Here is a 24,221-nt window from a genome sequence, read left to right as displayed (position 1 = left end):
TACTCCTTCAACACTCATTCGTTCACCTGCTCCGACTGTTCCTGAGACAACGCAAAAAAAAAACAAAAAAAAAAATCAGCTGCCATTACGATGAAGGCTAGTTCTTCCTATTCACTTCAGTGGGAAAACTTATCAAACCGAGTATCATTATTACCTCACATACTCTCAAAATCTATCTTAAAGGACAACTCCGGTTAGAAATGAACCTAGGGGTAATTAACAGATGGTTACAGAGTAGATCGTTCTCTGGGATGCGTTTTCATGGAAATTGAATGTAAAGAGTTTTATCTTTAAAAACAGATTAACTTATAACACTAGTCTATGGGGCACAGAGTAGTGAAATTAAATCACTAGTTAATACCACTAAATGATGTTTCTTAAAAAACTAAGTTCGGGAGAAGCACGTTCAAATGTCATTCCAACCAGCTGTCAACAATCAGTAATCAACATGTCTAACAATCAGCTCAAGTGGAGGATCACATAAATACCCAGTCAACTCACCAATGTTCCTTGACAAAGTTTGCAGCATCCCTCCACCACCCCTTCTACCTCACACGCACCTGGTTAACTTTCCTAACCAGAAATACGGGGGGGGAGTACTCTGGGTTCGGGCCAAATACCGAGCTCGGAGCCCTCTCCTCGGACAGCGCGCCAAATACGCATACTATTTATTCTATCTAAATTATTTGTAAGTGTGAACTCGTGAACAAGACTAAAAATAGCCTCACACTAACATGGTAGCATAATGAGGGTCCCTACATGCAAACCGAAGCATTGAGAACTTTGTAAGTGTACAAACAGTTTAATAAGAAGATACTTTATAGACATAGTGCATTACGCGTTCACGGACAGGCACCATCTTGGACAACAGTCTCGACTCATCGAGCCACGAGCGCTGTTTTAAGTGATGAACTGAGACTTGGAATCTCATATGGTCCGTTGTTTCTGGAAGAAAACACTGAACACACCAGAGAAAATAAATAAATAAAAATAAAAATGTCCATGTTATTACATTTCACAAACTTAATTCCTATCGACCAGCTCACTTAGAACAGCGCTCGTGGATCGATTCGTCGAGACGATGGTGCCTGTCCAAGATGGTGCCTGTCCAAGATGGTGCCTGTCCGTGAGCGCGTAAGGCACTATGTTTATAAAGTATCTTCTTATTAAACTGTTTGTACTCTTACAAAGTTCTCAATGCTTCGGTTTGCATGTAGGGACCCCCATTATGCTACCGTGTTAGTGTGAGGCTATTTTGAGCCGTCTTAGTGGTATTAACTAGCGATTTAATTTTACCACCCTGTGCCCCATAGACTAGCGTTATAAGCTAATCTGTTTTTAGAGATAAAACTCTTTCCATTCGATTTTCATGAAAACGCATCCCAGAGAACGATCTACTCGGTAACCATCTGTTAATTACCCCTAGGGGCATTTCTCACCGGAGTTGTCCTTTAAGGACAAACAATCAGTTGCCTGCGTTCATACTGGCATGAGAAAAAAGTCTACTGTCTATTCACTCAATAGTGTAGCGATGTATGAAACAACAATACACAGAAGTCACTTTTTAAAACGCGGCAAATCAGCGTGACGAACCAGTTGCGCAATCTAAGCAGACAAATGAGCTACAATCCACATTGCAGATATTGCTGGATTACATCTGGAATATCAGATTAAATCAATTTACAATTGGTTTAGTTACAATTGCACATTAAACTGGCTGGAAACCGTTAAAGGTATAGTTCACCCAAAAGGGAAAACACTCATTATTCGCTTGATCCAAACCTGTATGACTTCTGCTGAACGCAAAATATATTTTAAAGAAAAAAAACAGGTTTGGAACAACAGGAGGGTGAGCGAATAATGACAGGATTGTTGATGTGTGACGTAATGCATAGTCATTACTAATACTGACTTGACCATTGATTGGTTGATTACATGTCAATACTTTGGATAGATCACGCGCTTTATCCTCCCGTCTGCTTTGTTCTTGTCCAGCCATTTCCCACAAATAAATATGGTCGTCACACCATTGGCCGTGTTTGTAATCTCGATCCTGCTCAGGAGCCAACCGGGACTGAGTCCGGAGTTGTCGTGCTCCACACACACTCGGAGCAGGTCGCCCATGTCCAGCAGTTCTAGAATGAACCGGTTCGTCTGGCCGCGCTCAAACAGGTTCCGGAACTTCTGGCAGAGCTGCCTCCGGCCGGAGTCGCCGTTGGAGCCGAAGATGGTGATGAAGACGTTGGCGTCGGTGCCTGCGCCCTTCTCGTCGCCTGTAATAACGATGGCCTCGTATTTCACAGGGACGAGGCTTTGAGCCTTGCTTGTGAAGCTCTCAATGAACTTGCTGCATTCGAATGTCTGGAACTCGTCTCGCTTTGAGGAAAGAGGGATGGCGGTGTCACAACGGAATATATACCTGAGTGAAAAAGGACAGGTTAGGGATGGTAAAAAGCATGCATTTCATGAGGTTTAAAGCTCAACTTAAAGGTGCACTATGTAGTATTTTTGTAGTAAAGTATCCAAAAACCACTAGGCCAGTGTTATATATTTTTTCAGAGTGCTTACAATATCCCAGATGTTTCCAACTATTTGTAATTCACGAGTTCACACTTACATATAATTATATAGAGTAATATAAATGCGTATTTGGCGTGCTGTCCGGGGGGAGGGATTCGAGCTCGAACTTGGCCCGAACCCAGAGTACCCCCCCCCCCCTTCGTGTAAGTGGTTAGAACTAAAAGGGGCAAAAAGTGGAGAAGGGGTGGAGGAGGGATGCTGATAAACTGTCAACAGAATGGAGGTAAGACTGCTGTGTATATATATGCACCTCTCGTTGATTAGCTGAGTGCTATCCGCCTGTGTCAATTATCTGAAAGCCCTCCTCCCGAATCTTTGTTAATTAACATCGTATTGTGAGAAAATTGCTATTTTAACCAAGGAGCCGGGACATCTCAGCATAGCGTCTGAGGGAGTCGCCTGTTAATTGTGTCATATCTGCGTTACCCTCAGTTTCCAGGTTTTTTTGGCAGGAGCGCTTTTCTTTTAGCAGTGTGAACATATCACAGCAGCCGCCGAGCGAACACACGGAGTAACGTCATATCATAACATCATTTTCAACACACTTAAATGTATCTAATATGATAAACAGAGCTGCGTTAACTCATACTCTTGACCGGAAAAGCAGAAATGCCATCCGCCCATCGGCATAATAGAAGTTTTGATGCTTGCGAGGCATGTGTAACAATCGCTCCAGCGGTCTCACTCAGCTCCACAACACTCAGTCCTGCTCTGCTTCACACTACAGTAACATTAATAACCGCATCCATGAATTATTTTCCAACGGCTGTGAGGTGAAGACCACATGTCCCAAGATTCTGAGCTCAAACTTGGCATCATCAAACTACACCTTTGTTTTGAATAGGCGACCTCTAGTGGATGGAAAATGTACAGCTTTAACATTAATCTGAAAATAAGTGTTCACTTACTTGTTGCCTAGCTCCTTCTCTGTGACCACAACCTCCTCCACAAACCAAGAGGCTTCAACTTTGACTTTTTTGCCATCTTTAGGGATGTGTCCCAGACAGATACTAGCGATGTCTCCCAACTCCTTGGAGGAGAACTCAAAGCGGTCCGTAGAGCCTCTGAAATCACACAGAGCATAACGTCTGTTAACTCATGAAGAAAAAATAGCAACTGAGCAACAAATGTGCAAGACTATGACCCACCTTGTTCAGTCACTACTTGTTCTTGTATATAAGATGCAAAATGAACAATTACAAATAATCCCAAAGTAGAGATTTGTGTATATTCCTGGTAGCCTGATGTGGTCATACTCAATTCTAGTCAGAATATGAGTCTGAAACTGCTCCATTGGGCTGTGATTATGAGGCGTGTTTCAACCGAACCTACAGACAGACCTACAACCAATCAGAGCAACGAAGCGACCTCAGCAGAGTTCAACTCCACTGTGTAGTCAAGTCCACGTTTTTTTCCCCCGCAGGTTGTTTTCTATGTCCGCAGGTTGAAGCGACTATTAAGTGTTATATAGACCTATGAGTGCGAATTTTAGCAGGCAACCTTGCCAAAATAACACACATTTTACCCCCCAAACACCATTTTTTCCCGGAGAACCCCCGGAGAAGCTATTGTTTAGGGCTAGTAGTTGGCGGGTTTTGTTGTAAAAACTTGGTAACCCTGTCTGCACACGTGCTGAAATCAGGCTGGAATACACGTTCTTTGCCGGTGTTGTAAAAAAATAAAAGATTTTAATGATACACCGAGTACTTACTCAACATGATTATCATTTCTGAGAGAAATTGTGAAGGTGATGCAGATACAAACAAGCTCTCCGTTTAAGATTTGAACAAATATAACCCAAGCCCCTTTGATGACGTGATGATTACGTTACTGTTGATCATCTGTCCGTCATCGTCTAAAGCCCGCCCTGATGATTTCATTGGTCCGAACAGTTTCTGTTCGGGGATAATTACTCCTCTATGGAGCAAAGCCAGACCGAACTGCCCAACCTAAGAAATTTGTGGGCGGGGCTAAGTTCGGCTGGCATCCAGGCTATATTCCTGGCATACAGTACTTTGCACTCCCCATAACATCACCTGCATAGACCTACCGTGAAAAACGCTTCTTCTTAGTCGAGTTCTCCATCACAAATTCTTTGGAACGTCCCTTCTTCCCTTCTAGAACAATCCAGGCGTTCTCCTTGGTTTCAGCATCATCTGTATCTGCCGTCTTGACCAGAATCTCATATTCTGTACGAGGCAGAGGGCAAAACACATGGCAAAGTTTGGGGTCAGTAAGATATTTTTTTATGTTTTTGAAATAAGCTATATTGCATTTCAAATCTTGTAAATATGTCATTATAAAAGTAAAAATGGATTAAAAATGGGCCAGTTGTTAAAAACTGATCAAACTGACTTCTGTCTAAATGATTTTAAGCCACATTTGTATGGAGATACATATAAGAATGTGTCCGTCTCACTGGTTTTTTCATCGAAATCCACAGCATCATTGTTGGCACATGCCAGCTCTCTCATTATCTGTCCATCATCCTCTTTCTTGGCGAGCCAGCGGTCACACTGGAAACGATACTTCTTCCCCATGATGTCATCATGCACATCCACATACTCCAGGTGCCAACCGGGAGCCAGACCTGCCAACAGAAACACACACATACACACTTCTGTTGAGAATATAAAACTATAAAAGGTTTTATGATACAACTACCCTGAGTTGAACTGGATCCTTTGCTCATCTCTAATTTCATTGGCTCATGAGTGTTGTGCTGAGGTCTCTTGATTGGCTTACCTGAGTTGTCATGCCAAATGCGCACTTTCGAGAGCTCGCCCAAGCTGAGGATGTCTGGGAAACGGAATGTGTCCGTCTGTTTGCGTTCAAACTTATTGGTGTTGTTGCTCTCTTTCAAAGCAAGTGTGCCCGTGTCACCATTCTCGCCGAAAATAATCATCCACACGTTAGCATCAGTTCCAGCCCCTAAAGAAAAACACAATCGTAGGTTAATATCTAACAGTGCTTTTTTTTTTTTTGACAACCAATCAAGCTTTTAACAGTATGAAAAGTGTTTCAGGGTGTGTTCACACTTGTTCAGTTCTCTGGGTTATTTTGTTTGCCAAATTATACATTTAAAATCTTGTGCGTTTATATTTCAGGTGAACCACACCAGAATTAGTTTGGAAGTGTCTCTGTCTGCTTGTTTGGAACCAGGGTTCAAATGGCATCATTCACATGAACAGAGCAATGGCACCAGATTTCTTTTTAATCAAGCCAAACGTGCCAGGTGTGAACAAACCCTCAAAATAGTTGTAGACAAGTTGAGGAATTGCGTACCAGTTGCATCGCTGGTCTTCACAGAAACGGTGTAGATGGTGAGCTCCACCATTTCTTCGTCATCTATCACGGCCGTCATTTCACATATGAGGGTTCGCTTGGGCCCATATGAACGAGACAGCCATTCCTCGTACGTAAATAATGCTACTTCATCCGTCTGCAGGTTATGCAGTTCAATCTATATAGATATGCACATTAATACACTTAAATGCTTGGGAAATTACAGTATACTGTATGTATCCTTTTCTTACAAACCTTATCCAGGAACCAGTCTGGTCTGCTTCCGGAACCATCTATACGCACTCTCATCTTTCTCAAAGGTGCAATATCTTCAATCTCCAGATTGAATGTGTCTTTCTGTCCTCGTTCAAACCTGCACACATGCAAACACACACATACACACACACACAATAAACACACAAATTTAGACCATTTAAACACTATATTGCCAAAATGTTTTGGGACGCCTGCCTTTACATGCACATGAACTTTAATGACATCCTATTCTTAATCCGTAGGGTTTAATATGGAGTTGGCCCTCCCTTTGCAGCTATAACAGCTTCAGCTCTTCTGGGAAGGCTTTCCACAAGGTTTAGGAGTGTGTTTATGCAAATTTTTGACCATTCTTCTAAAAGCACATTTGTTAGGTCAGGCACTGATGTTGGACGAGAAGGCCTGGCTCACAGACTCTACTCTAATTCATAATTCAGCGTGATAAGTCCCTCAAGAGATCACGTCTCCACTGCTCTAGAGTCCATGGTGGCGTGTTTTACATGGCAGTCTGTAGCTATTGACTCTGCAGAAAGTTGGCCAATTCTGCGCATTGTGCACCGCCCTGTGATTTTACCTGGCTTACTACTTCGTGGCTGAGTTACTGTTGTTTCCAATTGCTTCCACTTTGTTATAATCCCACTAATAGTTGACCGTGGAATATTAAGTGGTGAGGAAATTTCATGAATGGACTAATTGCACAGGTGGCAACCTATCACAGTACCACGCTTGAGTTCACTGAGCTCCTGAGAGTGACCCATTCTTTCACAAATGTTTGTAGAAGCGTCTGCATGCCTAGTGTTTTATTTTATACACCTGTGGCCATGGAAGTGATTGAACACCTGAATTCAGTACTTTGGAGGGATGTGCCAATACTATTGGGAATAAACCTGTAGTGTATATGTAAAATCATATTTTTTTAGAAGACTGTGGTAACCTGCTTGCTATTAGTTACATTGTAATTTTCTTCTATTTTCATAAATATTACAATAATTTCAGCTCAAATCCAGTATTTTTGCTAAATAAAGTTGATAAAGACATTACATTTATCTTGCAATAATGATCATCTGACTGCACACTATCCCTTTTGTTGCTTTGTGTGCATGTACATACGTACCTGTCCTCTAATTTTGGCAGCAGCATTTCCTCTGACGTGCCGTAGACCCCAAACACAGTCATATAGATCTGTGTGTCCGTACCTGCATGCTGGACATCTCCTGTTATCACCGTTACCTCATAGATCACCTTGGAGAAAAAGACCTTTAATGAAGTACTATACACATCATTTAAAAGTTTGGGGTCAGTAAGATTTTTATTAAATAACTTATTACTTGAAGACACATTAAATGTTACTAAATATTTCTATATCAAATAAATGCTGTTCTTTAGAACTTTCTTTTCATCAAAGAATAAAAAAAAAAAACTTCTGAATGGTAGTGTATATTGTAATCACCTTAAATCAGCTATTGAAATGAAATGCTGTACCTTCTGTGAGATGTTGACAGTTTCTGCATCCTGCACGATAAGGAAGCGGGAAGTGAGTCCGTCTCCTCTGTCTTTGGCCAGCCAGCACTTACAGCGGAACACGTACCGTACTGCTTTAGTCGGCACCTCGACAGACAACTCATCCACTAACCAGCAGCTCTCTGGGGTCGCCCCATCATGACCCAACTACACACAACACAAACCACCAATCTGACATCTACAGTATCTATACGCATCTATACAAAACCACAGAATCTGTGTGTTTCCTCACTTGCACTGTCTTGAGCTCGCCAACATCAGATCCATAACAAGTGAAGTAATCCAGTGATCCAGGCAGGAATTCGTTTTTCCCATCAAAGTCAAGCCAGAGGCGTTCTGTCCTCTTGTTCTTCTTTCCAATAATAATGATGTACACTCGGCTACTTGTCCCAGCATCCCGATCTAAGCCCGTGGTCACCGAGAAGTGGTAGGGGATCACTACACACACACACACACACACACACACACACACAACATACATTTTTTTCCCTCAAATACTAAATAGTGGCGTTTAATCATGCAAAACTTGCTTCCACAAAGCATTTATGCGTGGTTGCCAGGTCATTAAATAAATAAAAATAATTGAATTGAGTGCAATGTAATTTAAAGCTATTTAATTTATTTGAATGCATAACAGAATAGGTGTGTTAAATAAATAATAATAACATAATATTATAATATAAAAATTTTAAATCATAAAAAAATATTCAATATTTCACATTCTACTTTAATCGTAGTGCAAAAAATTAAAATATACAACTCTCAAATTCATTTCACTCAGGTTGTTACGCTGATAATATAATTTGTAATGAAAATTGTAGATGAAATAACAAATATTCAAAATAGAGCCATTTTAACTGGTGGTCACAGAATTTTGAAGCCCGCTGTATGTTCTGGAGTGGGACTCTGTTGTACATACGTGACCCTTCCTCATCTTCGTCATCTTCCTCTGAATGCCGTTTCTTGTTTTTCTTGTTCATGTTGCTGTCAAGATTTGCCACTTTTTTAATTGGACAGAAGGCGGTCTCTCGCTCTCCCTCATACCCCTACATACACACACACAGAATATGTAGACGCACTCTCGACTAGTCTGAAACACAACATTGTTAACGCATGCATGCACGGGCGCACGCATGCACACATGCAGGCAGACCTTAACGTAGAAAACCCTGTCGATCCGTTTGTCCTCCCTCTTTCTCGAGAGCCACCGCTCACACAAAAACAGAAACACTTCCTCTGTGTCTTGATCCAAAACTTCCACCTGTTCCAGGTACCAATCAGCACTCAGCATGCTGTTGTCATGGCGAATGCGGATCTTGAACACCTGGCCCAGATCCACTGCCTCCAAAGTGAACGTATCCACCTGACCAATCAGAAGGAAAATACACTACTGTTCAAAAGTTTGAGGTCAGTAAAAGTCCTTTTGAACTTACTATTCATCATAGAATCATAAAAACATACAGTAAAAGGTCTGAAGATGTTCTTTAAAGACATTGCCAAATGGGAAATAACTTTATAAAGGTCCCAATTTTACCTAAAATTAAGAACCATTATGATGTCCTCATAAAGACATATATATGTCTGTATTTGTGTGTGTCTCACCGATCCTCTCTCAAACTTGTTGCTGTTCTCAGACTTGCTGAGTTTGCGTTCTCCAGTGTCGCCCATGTCTCCATAAAGAGTGATGAACACGTTTGCATCAGTGCCCGCTCCATACACATCCCCTGTGGTTACTGTCACTGTATAAGTGTGTACTGCAACACACACACACACACACACACACACACACACACAAAAGCATTCCTGTAGCTCAAACAGTAGAGAATGGCACTAGCAAAGCTAAGGTCATGGGATTCATTCACAGGGAACGCATGAATTGAAACACGTATAATCTGACTTACTCTCCAGCGCGTCGTCCACCTCCGTCTCGATGACTTTAAGGGTTCCGTCTCGTGATAGTTTCTCTACGATGATGTCCGACGGCACCAGCTCTCGAATCGTCTCGCCGTCCTCCTCCGAGCGTGCCAACCATCCCTCACACGGGAATATCGCCGTCTCAGAGCCCTGCACGTACACACACATTTTTCAGTCTTGGCATGTAAATATTAGTCTTTTCCTTTCTGTTTTATTCATTGAGGAAATTAGACTAATAATACTATGAAGTGTTCATTCAAAGGTTACATTTTTTCACTTTATTCTATCTTCGCTTAAAATTGAGCTTTCAGTGTTTAAGTGTCACTTTTATAACATTCTTCTGTTTGTTTGAGTGGTTTTTATCCGAGTCAACTAATGATATAAGTTTGGGGCTACATGTTGACCAGTTTGGTCAGATAATGGGACAGAAGAGACTAGTTTAAAATTTCAGTAAAATAATCTAATATCAGAGATCAAATCAAATATCAAAATCCATCAGACATGCGATGTAAAGGAAAGCATGTAATATACACTAATGTTCAAAAGTTTGGTGTTGGTAACACTTTTCAATGAAACATTTTAATGAAGAGACAATTTAATGCAAAAATAACAAAAATGAAAGATTCATATGGACATAAATAAACCTTCATTTTCATTAAGCATGCAAGAGGAATATTATGACATATTATTAAAATTTTAAAATAAACGATACTATGTGAATATATGTTCAAATGTAATTTATTCCTGTGATCAAAGCTGAATTTTCAGCATCATTACTCCAGTCTTTAGTGTCACATGATCCTTCAGGAATCATTCTCATATAAGGATTTGATGCTAATAAAACATTTCTGATCATTATTATTTATGTTAAAAACAGATTCACATAATTTCAACTTTTGAACAGTAGTGTAAATACACAGTTTCTGCTGGTGGACGTGTGTGTTGATATCAGGTGAGTTTCACGCTGGTGTGATGTGCTTGACGGCACTAGAGCGTTTCACTCTTCTACTGTACACAGATAGCGCTGGAGTGGAGCTACAGGTCAGAGAAGATTAGTCACTGGAACTAATTATACACAAGTCAACAGAGAGCAGATGTGGGTCAATGAAATGGGTGTACGACAGACAGTGGAGAGGAAAAGGTTTTCCACAGCCAGATGGGAACATTCTAGACTCAACCTAGTTTCAGAATTAAAGGTATAGTTCACTAAAATAATATTAATTGCTTTATATGATAAATAGACTTAATGTATGCTTTTATTCACATTTAAATATTGATCAGTAAGCATAAACAAACCTCAAACGTGCTGCGGAAATTGAGAATGAACCTCATTGGTTCTTACTGAAGCTCAAACGTGCTGCGTAACACGAGAATGAACCTCATTGGTTCTTACTGAAGCTCAAACGTGCTGCGTAACACAAGAATGAACCTCATTGGTTCTTGCTGAAGCTCAAACGTGCTGCGTAACTCGAGAATGAACCTCATTGGTTCTTGCTGAAGCTCAAACGTGCTGCGTAACACGAGAATGAACCTCATTGGTTCTTGCTGAAGCTCAAACGTGCTGCGTAACACGAGAATGAACCTCATTGGTTCTTGCTGAAGCTCAAACGTGCTGCGTAACACGAGAATGAACCTCATTGGTTCTTGCTGAAGCTCAAACGTGCTGCGTAACACAAGAATGAACCTCATTGGTTCTTGCTGAAGCTCAAACGTGCTGTGTAACACGAGAATGAACCTCATTGGTTCTTGCTGAAGCTCAAACGTGCTGCGTAACACGAGAATGAACCTCATTGGTTCTTGCTGAAGCTCAAACGTGCTGCGTAACACGAGAATGAACCTCATTGGTTCTTGCTGAAGCTCAAACGTGCTGCGTAACACAAGAATGAACCTCATTGGTTCTTGCTGAAGCTCAAACGTGCTGCGTAACACAAGAATGAACCTCATTGGTTCTTGCTGAAGCTCAAACGTGCTGCGTAACACGAGAATGAACCTCATTGGTTCTTACTGAAGCTCAAACGTGCTGCGTAACACAAGAATGAACCTCATTGGTTCTTGCTGAAGCTCAAACGTGCTGCGTAACACAAGAATGAACCTCATTGGTTCTTACTGAAGCTCAAACGTGCTGCGTAACACAAGAATGAACCTCATTGGTTCTTGCTGAAGCTCAAACGTGCTGCGTAACACAAGAATGAACCTCATTGGTTCTTGCTGAAGCTCAAACGTGCTGCGTAACACAAGAATGAACCTCATTGGTTCTTGCATGCCAAGCAAACATGCTTGAGCTTCTGTTTACCACAACTGATGATGTGTGAGTTGATGATGTTTAAATGTGAATAGAAGCCTGAATTCAATCTGTTTATTATATATAGCGATTATGTCTCTTCAGACAATTTGGACTAAACTTCGTTTATGGATATGGATTCGTTTTATGATCTCTTTATGAACTTTTTTAAAGCGTCTAAGTATAGAGGTCAACAGAGTGACAGAAAGCTTGCAGAGTTTATTAAAAAGTTGATCTTAATTTGTGTTCCAAAGATTAACAAAAGTTGTACTGGTTTGGAACGACAGGAGGGTGAGTAATTAATAATAGAAGTTTCATTTTTGGGTGAACTATTCCAGTCCAGCAGTATCTGGTCCACATTGTAGCTTCGTCTGACCAAAACGCCTACTTAGAGAGGATCAACCACTGAAATTGCAGGATATGCTCTTTCTGGATCTCTTGAAAGTCTTTCCAAAAAAATGCTGAAGGCTAAGATTAGACAAAAACAACTGCATTTTAAGAAGTCTGTCACATTGAACTGTACAGTAGATGTACAGCTTATACACAGATAAAGTCTAAAAAAGTATGGTACAAACAAGCTTGATACCTTTCCTTTCCGGAGCAGTCTGCGAATTTCCACACGGTCTAAATGCCAGCCAGGATTCACTCCGCGATTATCGTGACCGATGCGGATTTTCTCAATGATATCTCCGATGTCCTCCAACTGCAGAAGCCCAGAATCATCATCATCATTGTTGTCAGTGTAAGCCCGTCTTTGAATTATTAATAGAAAAGTAAAAAGTTAAGAAGAAAAGACCAGCTAAGACCAAGATGAATTTCGTCCAGGCTGGTTTATGCCAGTTTGTACTGGTCTGGTGTTGGTTCAGTAACAAAACTTCACCAGCAAAACTTGGCAAATAAAGCGTTTTTTGTTTTTTTTTATGCCACGCCGGCTTCTGTGGCTTCTTTTCAAGCTGAGAAAAATGTATGCTAGCTTTCAAATCGCAACATATACTGATGAGCAGCACAGAAATGACAGTCTTCTCATTTACCTCAACAATGAACATGTCCTCCGCCCCTCGTTCAAAATACATCTTCCTCTCTCTCTTATTGACGCAGAGAGATTTCTGAGACGTACACACACCATTCTGCCCGTAGAGAATGATGAAGACGTCTGCGTCCGTTCCCGCAGCAAAAAGATCACTGGTGAAGATTTTAATCTCATATGGAACAACTGCAACACAAAAGAAGAATGCACATTTTTATTTTATTTTTATTTAATCTTTATTTAACCAGGAGAGTCCTATTGACCTCTTTTTCAAGGGAGTCCTGGCCAAGAGGCAGCAAAGTTCACAAACAGTCTGAGGGCCACATTTTAGTCACATAAATCACAAACGGTCTGTGTAGGTCTCCCTGTGGCTATTTTTGATATAGAAATCACATCCATCTTTATGAAGCATGCAAATACACTGTGTATATTTTTTTATCATTATGATAATACTGTATATTGACATGTGAGTTTTTAGTTTAAAGGTGTCTGTATGTGTGTGATTTTGACCTAATTATACTTTTGAGGACAAAACTGCAAAAAATACAATGTCCCCAGGAGTTAGCTCATGCTTTTAAAATCTCCTTTTAGAGATATCTCCCCAAAACATGCAAAATAAGGATTTTAATTTTTATTTTTATTTTTTAATTTATTAGACTTAGAGTTATTATTGTTCATTTAAACTAAAACTATTAACATTTATTTTGTTAATTGAAATAAAGCAAAAATATAAATATTAGATGAACATTTTGAAGTTAAAAAACTTAAACATTAAGGAATTTAAGTGAAAGCTCAAGTTGAAGAAATCTGATGGCCCAGTCTGTTGTAATTGGTCTACTCTGCTCTGATTGGTCAGAAAGCCCAGTCTGTTCTGGTTGGTCTACTCTGCTCTGATTGGTCAGAAAGCCCAGTCTGTTCTGGTTGGTCTACTCTGCTCTGATTGGTCAGATGGCTCAGTGTGTTGTGATTGGTCTGCTCTGATTGGTCAGAAAGCCCAGTCTGTTCTGATTGGTCAACTCTGCTCTGATTGGTCAGATGCCCAGTCTGTTCTGATTGGTCAACTCTGCTCTGATTGGTCAGCTGGCCTCAAAAATGGCCTCTACTCATCCAGGTTTAGTAATCATTATGATTAGCTTTGTAAAATCTGTAGAGTTATGTGTAGCTGTGTGTCATACAGGGAGTGTAGAGATGTGTCTGCAGTTCATTAGGGTACAGGTCTCTGTCAATGGCACCATCATCTTCTCCTTTATCCAGCCAGCGGCCACATGGAAACCGCAGCAGCTGACCCAGAGACGGAGCATCGATCTCCACCCAGTCCAGAAACCAGCCCGGAGAGCCACCTGAGAAAACATAGGCAAAACCGCCCCCCAAACACACACACACACACACACACACACACACACACACACACACACACAACAAATCCACAAACAAACACGTACAGTATACATCCACAGAGACACATGCACACATCCACATACATATACATACACTGTAAGTAATTGTCTGTAGGATTTACACCAATGGTGCCTGTACTGGAGATTCAGAAGAGAGCCATTGATATTAAATTATTACCGTGACAATTTAATACAAAAATGACGAAGAAACAGATTTGTACGGACATAAATAAACATTCATTTTCGTTATGAATGCATAAACCTTAATTCATTCATTATACACCCACAAAAGATCATTTTTGCCAAATGCATGTTAACTTTTTATCAAGTTTTAAATATATTAAACCTTTAAATATACTTTACAATACAAGGAAACACATTCATATGTCATTTTACACTACGATTCAAAGGTTTCTTAATTGTTTTAAAAAGTATTTTCTGCTCACAAAGGCTGCATTTCATTTGATCAAAAATACTGTAATATTGTGAAATATTAATACAGCTTAAAATAGCTGTTTTCTACTTGAATAGAAATAAAAATGTAATTTATTTCACATTATTTTGAATTAATTATCAGTGTTGAAAACAGTTGTGCTGCTTCGTATTTTTGTGGAAACTGTGATACATTTTTCTGGATTCTTTGATGAATAGAAAGTTAAAAAAAACAGCATTTATTTAAAACTGAACCTTTTTTAACATTTTAAAATACTTAACTGTCATTTATTTTATTAATTTAATGTGTCCTTGATAAAGAAAAGTATTCATTTATTACATAAATCTTACTGATCCCAAAATTTTGAACAGTAAGTTGTTTTATAATGCATAATAGAGGATTTTCACTTCATTTTTAAGGAAATTACACTGAGAAATTGGCCACATTAGTGTATACTTTGAAATTATCCTCTCGCAAAAATATATATATTCACGATTATGTTGTAATAAAATACAGTTTATAACTCATTGCATCGTTATATTATCTGTAAATAACATCCCTGTGCTAAACAACACAATAATAAGTTCCATTATTAGGAATGGTTGTACATTACTTCTGTTTTTTGCTGTAAAAAGAACAGCGATTCGTTACAGTGTAAACACACAGACGAGCACACGCACACACGTCAATCATCAGTGCACAAATTTCACCTCAACCAATCCTAAACTGTATCTACAGAATGTAGATGAGCTTTATTCGTGTTTTCACTAACCTTAATAGAGTGATATTTGCTGTGAGTGTGTGCATTCGCGTACCTGCGTTGTCGTGTCCGATACGGATTCTCTTGAGTTTTCCAATGTCCACGGCCTCAATGGTGAACTCATCGATCAATCCCAACTCAAACTTGTTCTTATAGTTCTTAGAAGCCTTTAGATTAATGATCCCTGACACAAACACAAACACACTTTTCCGTAGCTGAAAGGCTAATAGTGCTAAAGAAATGCAATGTTTCTATGTTACCTGTGTCATCTTTGGTTCCGTAAAGAATGGCGTAAACGTTTGCATCTGTCCCGGCGTTCTTCTTCTCCCCTGTTTTTACTCTCATTGTGAATGTGGTTGACATGGCTAAACACACACAACCACATAATCAATGTATGAATGCTATGAACAGGTTAAAGCTAATAGGTTAAAGGGGGGGTGAAATGCTGTTTCATGGATACTGAGCTTTTTACACTGTTAAAGACTTGGTTTCCCATCCTAAACATAGACAAAGTTTCAAAAACTAATGTTGGACGTTTGATGGAGTATTTCTTTGTCAAAAATACTCCTTCCGGTTTCTCACAAGTTTCGGAGAGTTTATTTCGAGTATGGGTCGGCTTGACGTTAATAGATCGGAAGGTCCTTGTATGGGCCGTACGTGCTCTTCTCCCGGTAGAGTGCGCGGGTGCGTGACTAGAGCGAGAGAGGAAATGCACGCCCATAAACACTCGTTCAGATGCAGATCCACTCGTCCGTGAACAGTTATGTTGCGCGCCGTGCTCCACTTTATTCCTATGGGTGACGTCGAGCGACTTCAACGCTTCAGCACAGCATTCCCGGAAGGCAGCGCTGCATTTGAACCGATTTGAACGCAGAAATGACGGGAAGCTTCACAAAATCGCGGATTTCCACGGTCACTGCTGTTACAGGACTTCAGCAAATCATACCAAAGAAGTGTGTTTTTGACGGAGCGGTCCCAGCGATAAAGGTTCGGTCCTGCTTTGGAAGCAGCCGGTGAGTAAAACTGCTTCAAATGTCTGTGCTGTTGGCTATCGTCACGTGAGTAAACATCAGTAAACGACACGATCGCGTGCTTCGTCATTCAAATGCGCTAACGGTTACTCCATTGTTTGTATAACGTTACACTAGTCTGACGTGCAAAACCGTTTTGCTTGCTACTGCTGAGGTTTAGTCGCATACAATAGTCCATAAACCGAATCATGTCCTCATAAACTGCGAGTAAAGACACACAAAGGCCACTAAATACAGTACATACCACAGAGACGGACGTCCTGCTGTTGCTGTTTCTCCTGTTCAATTTATTTCAGCCTCCGAATAATTTTGGATCATATATCTATTAGCTGAGATAGATGGGTTTCTCCACGCTTGAGGACGTCACCGCTTTGCGCCCTCGTCATTCTTTAGCTCCGCCCACACGATACGCCTCCAGGCGCTCGGTTTTTTCCGGAAAGACTCGGTACAGCCTATATTTCTTTTATAAATATAATAAAACTAAAGACTTTTCGGAGATATGAAGGATGCAATACTACTCTATAGGTACTCAAGATTGACATGAGATTGACTGAAACAGTGTTTCACCCCCCCCCCCCCCCCCCCCCTTAAAGCAGAATGTTTGTGTAATTTTTTAAAACCTTTTTGCTCTAATCCAAGTTGAGCAGGTGATGACTCCTCTTCTTCGTCTTCATCCCTCTTCATGAAAGCCTCATCCACAGGCACTAGCTCACGGCACAGTTGCCCGTCGTCTTCGTCAACCGCCAACCAGCGCTGACATGGGAAAAAATACCTGAACACACACAAACACAGGAAAGAGAAATCACAAATGAGATCTCACAGTAATGAGATTAGATTAAGTATATAAATTCTAATTAAATATTTTATTAAAATGTTTTAGCCACAGTTAGGTGCCAAATCCCCATTTCTCATTTTCATTTAGTGTGACCCTTAATTTGGGTGTTCGGGTCATTTTGACCCGGAGAGGATTGTCTTTTTCACACAAAATATAATGTTATTGCATTGGAATAAAACTTACTGACTTTGCTCACATAGGGTATAACTACTTGTTGGGATGTTATTTTTACTTTTTAGGGATTTTTTCCCCCCACCTTGTTACACTTGTGTTGTTCCCGGTCAAAAATGACGGCCTATAAATCATAGCTTATATAAATCTCTCTTAGCCTAGAAATCTAGACGCACCATAGCGGCAGCAAATATTATTTTCAGCCAGGGGATCTAGCAACTCTTCGTTGGCTTACTAACTGGGGAAAAAAAATCTAGTCAGGCCAATCACATTGAGTATAGAGTCGGTGGGCGGGCTTAGCAGAGTTGAAAACAAAGAAGCTGGCAAACAGCGGTCTTTTACTTACATTTACATCTAATCATAACGGAGAAATACAGGCCCAGTTTCATACACTACAGGATTAGGCCTTAGTTTGATTAGAACATTTAAGTAGATTTTATAAAAATGCCTTAAAAAACATTACTGGTTGCATCTTGAGATTTTAAAGCTACACTGTGTAACTTTTTTAGTTTTTTCTTAGCTAAAAACACTTAGTTCTTTCAAAAATATAGGTGCTCATTAATGTATATTTACTTCTTTCAAGTAATAAAGTATTCTCGTAAGTTTATAATATGCCATTGAAAATACATACGGATGAGGGGTTCGAATTCATTTTAGTCTAGGACTAGCTTAAGCTTTTGCCTGTGAAACAAGGTGAATGTGTTTTGAGATATGTGCATGACACTTACATGGTTTCATCTTTAGTATCAAAGATCTCAACGCGGTCCAGGTACCACGCAGCATTCGCCTGCTTGTTGTCATGACGAATCCTCAGTTTCTTCAGCTGCCCCAGGTCCATCCCCGTGATGGTGAATACATCTTCCTGAAAACAGCCCACATTCAGTTGCATTTTGTAAACGGTTTTAATGTGTGGGTGTGTTGTATTCCCATCACCTGTCCGCGCTCAAACTTGTTAAGGTGGTTTGACTTGCGTAGTTTTCTCTCGCCCGTGTCGCCCATTTCTCCATAGATGTTGACGTAAACACCTGCATCGGTTCCGGCCCCCATCATATTCCCAGTGAACACATGAACTTCATACGAGTTGTCTAAAACACAAGAACACACAAAAGTGTTCTCAAAATGCACTGTTGAATTTTAAAGTGCCCCTATTATGCTACTTTAAAGGTTCCTAATTTTGTATTGGAGGTCTCCTATAATAGGTTTACATGCACAAGGTGAAATACACTTGAATTTTCTCATAGCACACCACAGTCTGAAAACGGTTAATTTGAAGATCCAGTCTCTATAAACCCCACCTTTCCATGAGCCTGCTCTATTCTAATTGGTCTACTCTGCTCTGATTGGTTAGAAGGCCCAGTCTGTTGTGATTGTAAACAAAATGGCTATTAGAAAATCTCTTACAAGATCTCTTCCAGTCTCAGCTACGACGACAGTGTTAGAAGGTCAAAGTAGATGTTGTTCGTAAGCAGTTAATATAGACCATAGACAGCATTATGCAAATTTGTTACATTGTTGCATAGGTATGTAACATGAAGGGACACTGGAATTGTTAACAACTCATTTCAGCAGTTCAGAATAAATTCTCTCTTTTAGGAGACAATACATTTTTTTGTTGTGCACTTTGATATTTAACAATATTACACATTGCATGAAAGGTCATATTTCAAAAGGCAAAATAAGGGCACTTTAACACTTCAGCCACACATAGAACTGTAATCTAAATGCATTAGATAACAAAAGAGCAAACACATTTAATTTAGTATTAAATAAAATTGATCTAAAAAAGCACAAGCTGACTATTTTAGAAAAACATTTAACGGTTTGTAATGAAATAAAAATGCATTTATTAATAATATTATAATTATTTCTTATTCAAAATGTATGTGTGTATATATATATATAAAGAATAATATAAATATTAATTATAAATGTTTTATTTTCGTAAAATCAGGGCTCCAGACCGCGACTAAAACGGTCACATTTGTGAGTGAAATTTTTGCTGACATCGCCATTGGCAACCATATAAATGTACATGTTAAGATTTTAAAAAAAGAACAAAAGACATGAACATCTTGGAGGAGATGGGGGTGAGTAAAATTTTCATTTTTATTTTGAAGTGAACTAATCCTTTAACCAAAACAGAAAAGCATATCAGCTGTGTGGTCGTAAACTAATCAGTAACAATTTTCATTTTTATTTGATACTGATATGAATTCTTATTCTCAATCATCTTTTAATCTTTGCTGTTTTCTGTTACTGCCTGAACTTCCCTGGAAGATTTGTACTTAACTGTCACCTTTAATATGTCAGTTTTAAAACTACTTATATATTTTAAGTATTGTATTATTAAAAAAATGTAAATGTATTTATTTATACATTTTAAATTAAATGCAAAAACAAATCTCTCTACCCTCTAAGTCTTCGTAATCCTCAGCACACAGCTCTACAAGTATCTCTCCATCTTTTTCACCACGAGCGAGCCATCGGCCACATGGGAAACTGAAAGATCGAACCACCTCCTTCAATACACCTGGGGATTCCTCTTCTTCCTCCTACACATGATTGTTAAAAGTAAATATTCAGATTAGTGACTAATATTAGTTATTCTATAGCTGTTTTGTAAAAAGTTTGGCCACATTTGGCCCCTCACAATATTAAATAACTAGGTGCTGGACTGGTCTAAAGTTACTTTAGATTTAATTTAACTGTTACTAATTGAGAAAATACATGTTTTTTGTTTAAAAGCAGAGAGCTAATTGTCAAATTGGATTTTCGCCAAACTGACCTTTTTCTTCTTTTTCTTTTTCTTGTCTTTCTTGTCCTCCTCTTTTTTCTCTGGTTTGACCATTGCCATGACCAGCCGTTTAACATCCACTTTCTCCAGGAACCATCCAGCCCCTATTCCTGAGCCATCATGGCCGATCCGGATCTTATAGACCCGCCCCACATCTAGGGCCTCAATCTTAATCAACCAATAGGAGAGTATTCTACTCAGACACAGAAACTTTTAAAATAAACAGTAAGATTTTCATGTACAAGTCCATTAACTCACCCTAAAGATCTCAGTGGTTCCTCTCTCAAAGTTGTTGGATCGGCTCTTGAGCTTTAATAGTTCAGATTTTCCTTCCTCACCGTAAATCTGCAGGAAGACGTTCGCATTCGTCCCTCCGGCCCACACGTCTCCCGTCACTACGGTAACCTCATAATTGATCACTGCCGCATAGAAAAATACTGATTGATCACTTTTAATTCACAGTAGCTGATTTAAGCATTCATTTCACTATTAACTTTTGTGTGCATATAATGAAATAGCATAATCCCTGCATGTCATGGGTTGGAATGCAAGAACTTTGCAGAAAAAAAGCATTTATGAAATGTATGAATGCAAATGAAATACATACATTTCTCGATCTCCAGCGTCTCACTTGGGTAAATTTCCACCTCCACCTTCCCATCAGCCTCGTCCTTACAGAGCCAGCGGTGACTGGGGAACATGTACTGCAGCCCATGCACTGGCACCCAGATCTGAACGCTGTCCAGAAACCAACCAGCTCGCAGGCCCTCATTAGTGTGGCCAATCAGCAGCCTGTTTATCTACAGAACCCTCCCACAGAGCGGAAGGGAAGCACAATAAATACACAAATTCTGCAGATTCATTTTAGGCTTTAGACTTTAGACTTTATTTGTCCCCATAGGGCAATTGGTTTTGCAGCAAGATAAACACAGAACAGTTCACAGATGCACAAGTACAAGACAAGAATACATAAGAAATAATTAATATAATTTTATACATGAATACAGAGTGTGTTTGCTATTGTGTACAAACGTATGAAATTATGTTTATGTATTTTATTTCATAAAAGGAGGAGCCACATCCTCACATTTAACACAATTTCTTTGTGGATAGTTAATTGCATAGTTAGTATGAATCTATCCTAATGGAATGGAATGGAATGGAATGGAATGGAATGGAATGGAATGGAATGGAATGGAATGGAATGGAATGGAATGGAATGGAATGGAATGGAATGGAATGGAATGGAATGGAATAGAATAGAATAGAATAGAATAGAATAGAATAGAATAGAATAGAATAGAATAGAATAGCTAATGTAATCAACATAAGAAAATAGAACAAATTTGAATGTTAGAAAGAATAGAGTGAGTTTAAGATAATTTGAACAACAGAACACAATAGAACAAATGTAAACAACAGAAATAGATTAAATATGAACATTAGATAGAATACAGTAAAATAGAATATGAAAAATAGAACACAAAAGAGTAAATGTAAACAACAGAACAAAATAGAAAAATGTGAACATTAGAAATAATAGAATAGAATGATTTTAAGATCATTTTAACAGAAAACCAACATGACAAATGTACACAACAGAAATGGAATAAATATAGAATAGAATTTTAACTTCAGATTGAGTGAATGGGACTCACCTGATCAGGTAGCATACCTTGCCAATGTCAAAGGTCTCTATTGTGAAGATGTCCGTCTGTCCCGTCTCAAAATAGTTGCCCAAGTCGTTATCGGAGACGACCAGCAGCATCTTGTTGGTGTCGCCTTTCTCTCCGTACAGCTTAACGAACACCTTTGAATCTGAGCTGGCACCATTAATACTGCCTGTCTTTATGGCAATATGATAGCCAACCGCTGGAATAAACCCACACACTATTTCAGTTTTAGTTATCATCTAAATTAAAAGTTATCATCACTGCTTATCTTGCTTATACTAGTGATTTGAATAAGCCCTGTTTGTGCTATGATGAATGATGCATTAGTGTAAATCATGCAGCTTTCTGAGGAGGGATGTGCATGTTACCTGTTTGCACTTTATTTGTTTCATTATAGAACACATTTGACATTTGTATGTGATTATGTCTGCTTGTGTGCGCACTCACTGAACAAACGTTGACCATCATCAGTGGGAACTAACTCTCTCACAATCTGTCCATCATCTTCGTTACGATCCAACCACCTGAGATGAGAGAGAGAGAGAGAGAGAGAGAGAGAGAGAGAGAGAGAGAGAGAGAGAGACAGTAGTTGAACGTGTGGGATGAGAGTGTATTTGTGCTTGTGTGTTAAAGGCGTGTGTGTAACCGAACTCTCTCGTTGGTGTAGGTAGGGTTTCCTCAGCACACTTTAGTGTCCATTAGTAACCAGAGTCTGTTTTCTCAGCTACATAATCGACTTAAACACCACTCTCCCAATGTTCTTTACACGGCCAGACACATTCACATATGGGTATGTACTGCTATATGAGCTTGTAATATACTTTCCCACAGTTAAAAAACATATTATTCATGGTGTCAGATTGTCTTGCCTGTAACATGGGAACTCGATAGATGCCGCCTCAGGCTGCCCCTCCTCTCTGACCATCACCTTATCCAGATACCAACCACAGCCTCCGCCTCGTCCATCATGACCAATCCGAACCCTCCTGATCTGTCCCAGTGTGACCGCCTCTATCAGAAACTCATCAGCCTGAGAAACGAGTAAAAGACTTACTTTTCCTGCAGTATGTAGTATGCATTTTGTATATAGTATATAGGGTATATCTGTATATATTTACATTTGTAATGTTAAATTTAAGGCTGCATTTATCTGATACAAAATTATGGTATCTTATTAGAATTTAAAATAAATATATTATTTGAATATATTTTCAAATGTAATTTATTCCTGTGATATAAAACCTGAATTCTCAGCATCACTACTCCAGTCTTCAGTATCACATGATCCTTTAGAAATTCTTTGAATATGCTGATTTGGTCAAACTTTTAAATGCTAGTGTATACAGTATATCAAATATTTCATGCCAGCAAGTTAAATGTCATTACTCACATTTCCCTTCTCAAATTTGTTGACGTTGTTTTTGCTCATGAACATCAGACGCTCTCCGGTGTCTCCCAAATCACCAATGATGTTTAAATAAACACTGGCGTCCGTTCCGCTTCCACTGATGTTTCCCGTGCAAATCGTCACACGATACTTGATAACTATTAATTGGCAAAAAAACACAAACATTTTATAAATCTTTATCTTTGTTTGTAAAATGTGCTTTTTTTCCAGCTGCAAGCTATTAATTGGTTCTTTGAAGCCACTTATGTTCTGTACTTAACTTAATTTTAAGTACTTAGATATTCTTGTACTTCTGTCCTTAATTCTTATTAAAGAGGTCATAAACTAGCTTTTATATATGTTTTACCATATATATATATATATATATATATATATATATATATATGGTCAGCTTATGATGTTCTCATGGTTTTTACATTCAAAAACATCATAATGAATAAGTAATAGGCTATTTTCTACCCTGGTTTTTAAACCTAGCTCTTGAAACACTTGGGGCTCTATAACGATCTGAAAAGCAAGTGTCAAAGCGCGGAGCGCAAGTAACTTTGTGGGCGGGTCTCGGCGCTGTTGCTATTTTCCCAGCGGGATAAATGGCTCTTGCGCCTGGCGCAAATCTAAAATGGGTTGGTCTGAAGTAGCTTCATTATTCATAGGTGTGGTTTGGGCGTAACGTGAATAAACCAATCAGAGCGTCATCCAACATTCCCTTTAAAAGCAGGTGCGCAAGTTCTATTATGGGTCGCTATTATTATGGCGTATTTACCAGGCGCATGCCAGGAGCGGTTCACAGCCGAGGAGCCTGATGTTCTTGTAAGAGCAGTGAAAGACAGAAAAGTTG

At 39.3% G+C, this 24,221-nt stretch overlaps 1 protein-coding gene across 2 annotated transcripts in view; it reads right to left on the bottom strand.

Annotated features, from left to right (window-relative positions):
- Nucleotides 1–1,439: 1,439 nt before the first annotated feature.
- The window catches only part of LOC137046093 (lipoxygenase homology domain-containing protein 1-like), a 33,382-nt gene continuing 10,600 nt past the window's right edge, over nucleotides 1,440–24,221 (bottom strand). The window contains exons 11-40 of one of the 2 annotated variants that reach the window (XM_067423147.1): nucleotides 23,366–23,520; nucleotides 22,845–23,005; nucleotides 22,423–22,499; nucleotides 21,978–22,174; nucleotides 20,910–21,102; nucleotides 20,561–20,721; nucleotides 20,294–20,470; nucleotides 19,919–20,060; nucleotides 18,442–18,593; nucleotides 18,237–18,370; nucleotides 17,123–17,274; nucleotides 15,732–15,836; nucleotides 15,527–15,655; nucleotides 14,057–14,221; nucleotides 12,886–13,067; nucleotides 12,441–12,557; nucleotides 9,561–9,723; nucleotides 9,262–9,413; nucleotides 8,813–9,022; nucleotides 8,579–8,705; nucleotides 7,892–8,097; nucleotides 7,621–7,806; nucleotides 7,253–7,380; nucleotides 6,121–6,238; nucleotides 5,866–6,043; nucleotides 5,326–5,511; nucleotides 5,000–5,170; nucleotides 4,631–4,769; nucleotides 3,489–3,644; nucleotides 1,440–2,419 (exon numbers count right to left, since the gene is read on the bottom strand). In XM_067423147.1, the coding sequence (XP_067279248.1) occupies nucleotides 1,939–2,419; nucleotides 3,489–3,644; nucleotides 4,631–4,769; nucleotides 5,000–5,170; nucleotides 5,326–5,511; nucleotides 5,866–6,043; nucleotides 6,121–6,238; nucleotides 7,253–7,380; nucleotides 7,621–7,806; nucleotides 7,892–8,097; nucleotides 8,579–8,705; nucleotides 8,813–9,022; nucleotides 9,262–9,413; nucleotides 9,561–9,723; nucleotides 12,441–12,557; nucleotides 12,886–13,067; nucleotides 14,057–14,221; nucleotides 15,527–15,655; nucleotides 15,732–15,836; nucleotides 17,123–17,274; nucleotides 18,237–18,370; nucleotides 18,442–18,593; nucleotides 19,919–20,060; nucleotides 20,294–20,470; nucleotides 20,561–20,721; nucleotides 20,910–21,102; nucleotides 21,978–22,174; nucleotides 22,423–22,499; nucleotides 22,845–23,005; nucleotides 23,366–23,520 (5,000 nt within the window). In that variant the 3' untranslated portion in view covers nucleotides 1,440–1,938. Of the gene's footprint in view, nucleotides 2,420–3,488; nucleotides 3,645–4,630; nucleotides 4,770–4,999; nucleotides 5,171–5,325; nucleotides 5,512–5,865; nucleotides 6,044–6,120; nucleotides 6,239–7,252; nucleotides 7,381–7,620; nucleotides 7,807–7,891; nucleotides 8,098–8,578; nucleotides 8,706–8,812; nucleotides 9,023–9,261; nucleotides 9,414–9,560; nucleotides 9,724–12,440; nucleotides 12,558–12,885; nucleotides 13,068–14,056; nucleotides 14,222–15,526; nucleotides 15,656–15,731; nucleotides 15,837–17,122; nucleotides 17,275–18,236; nucleotides 18,371–18,441; nucleotides 18,594–19,918; nucleotides 20,061–20,293; nucleotides 20,471–20,560; nucleotides 20,722–20,909; nucleotides 21,113–21,977; nucleotides 22,175–22,422; nucleotides 22,500–22,844; nucleotides 23,006–23,365; nucleotides 23,521–24,221 lie in introns of those variants that run through there. The other variant, XM_067423148.1, reaches the window with a different exon arrangement.

This window comes from Pseudorasbora parva, chromosome 18 (assembly GCF_024679245.1).
Source record: "Pseudorasbora parva isolate DD20220531a chromosome 18, ASM2467924v1, whole genome shotgun sequence".
Classification (NCBI taxonomy): domain Eukaryota; kingdom Metazoa; phylum Chordata; class Actinopteri; order Cypriniformes; family Gobionidae; genus Pseudorasbora; species Pseudorasbora parva.
This window is presented reverse-complemented; position numbering and strand designations above follow the sequence as displayed.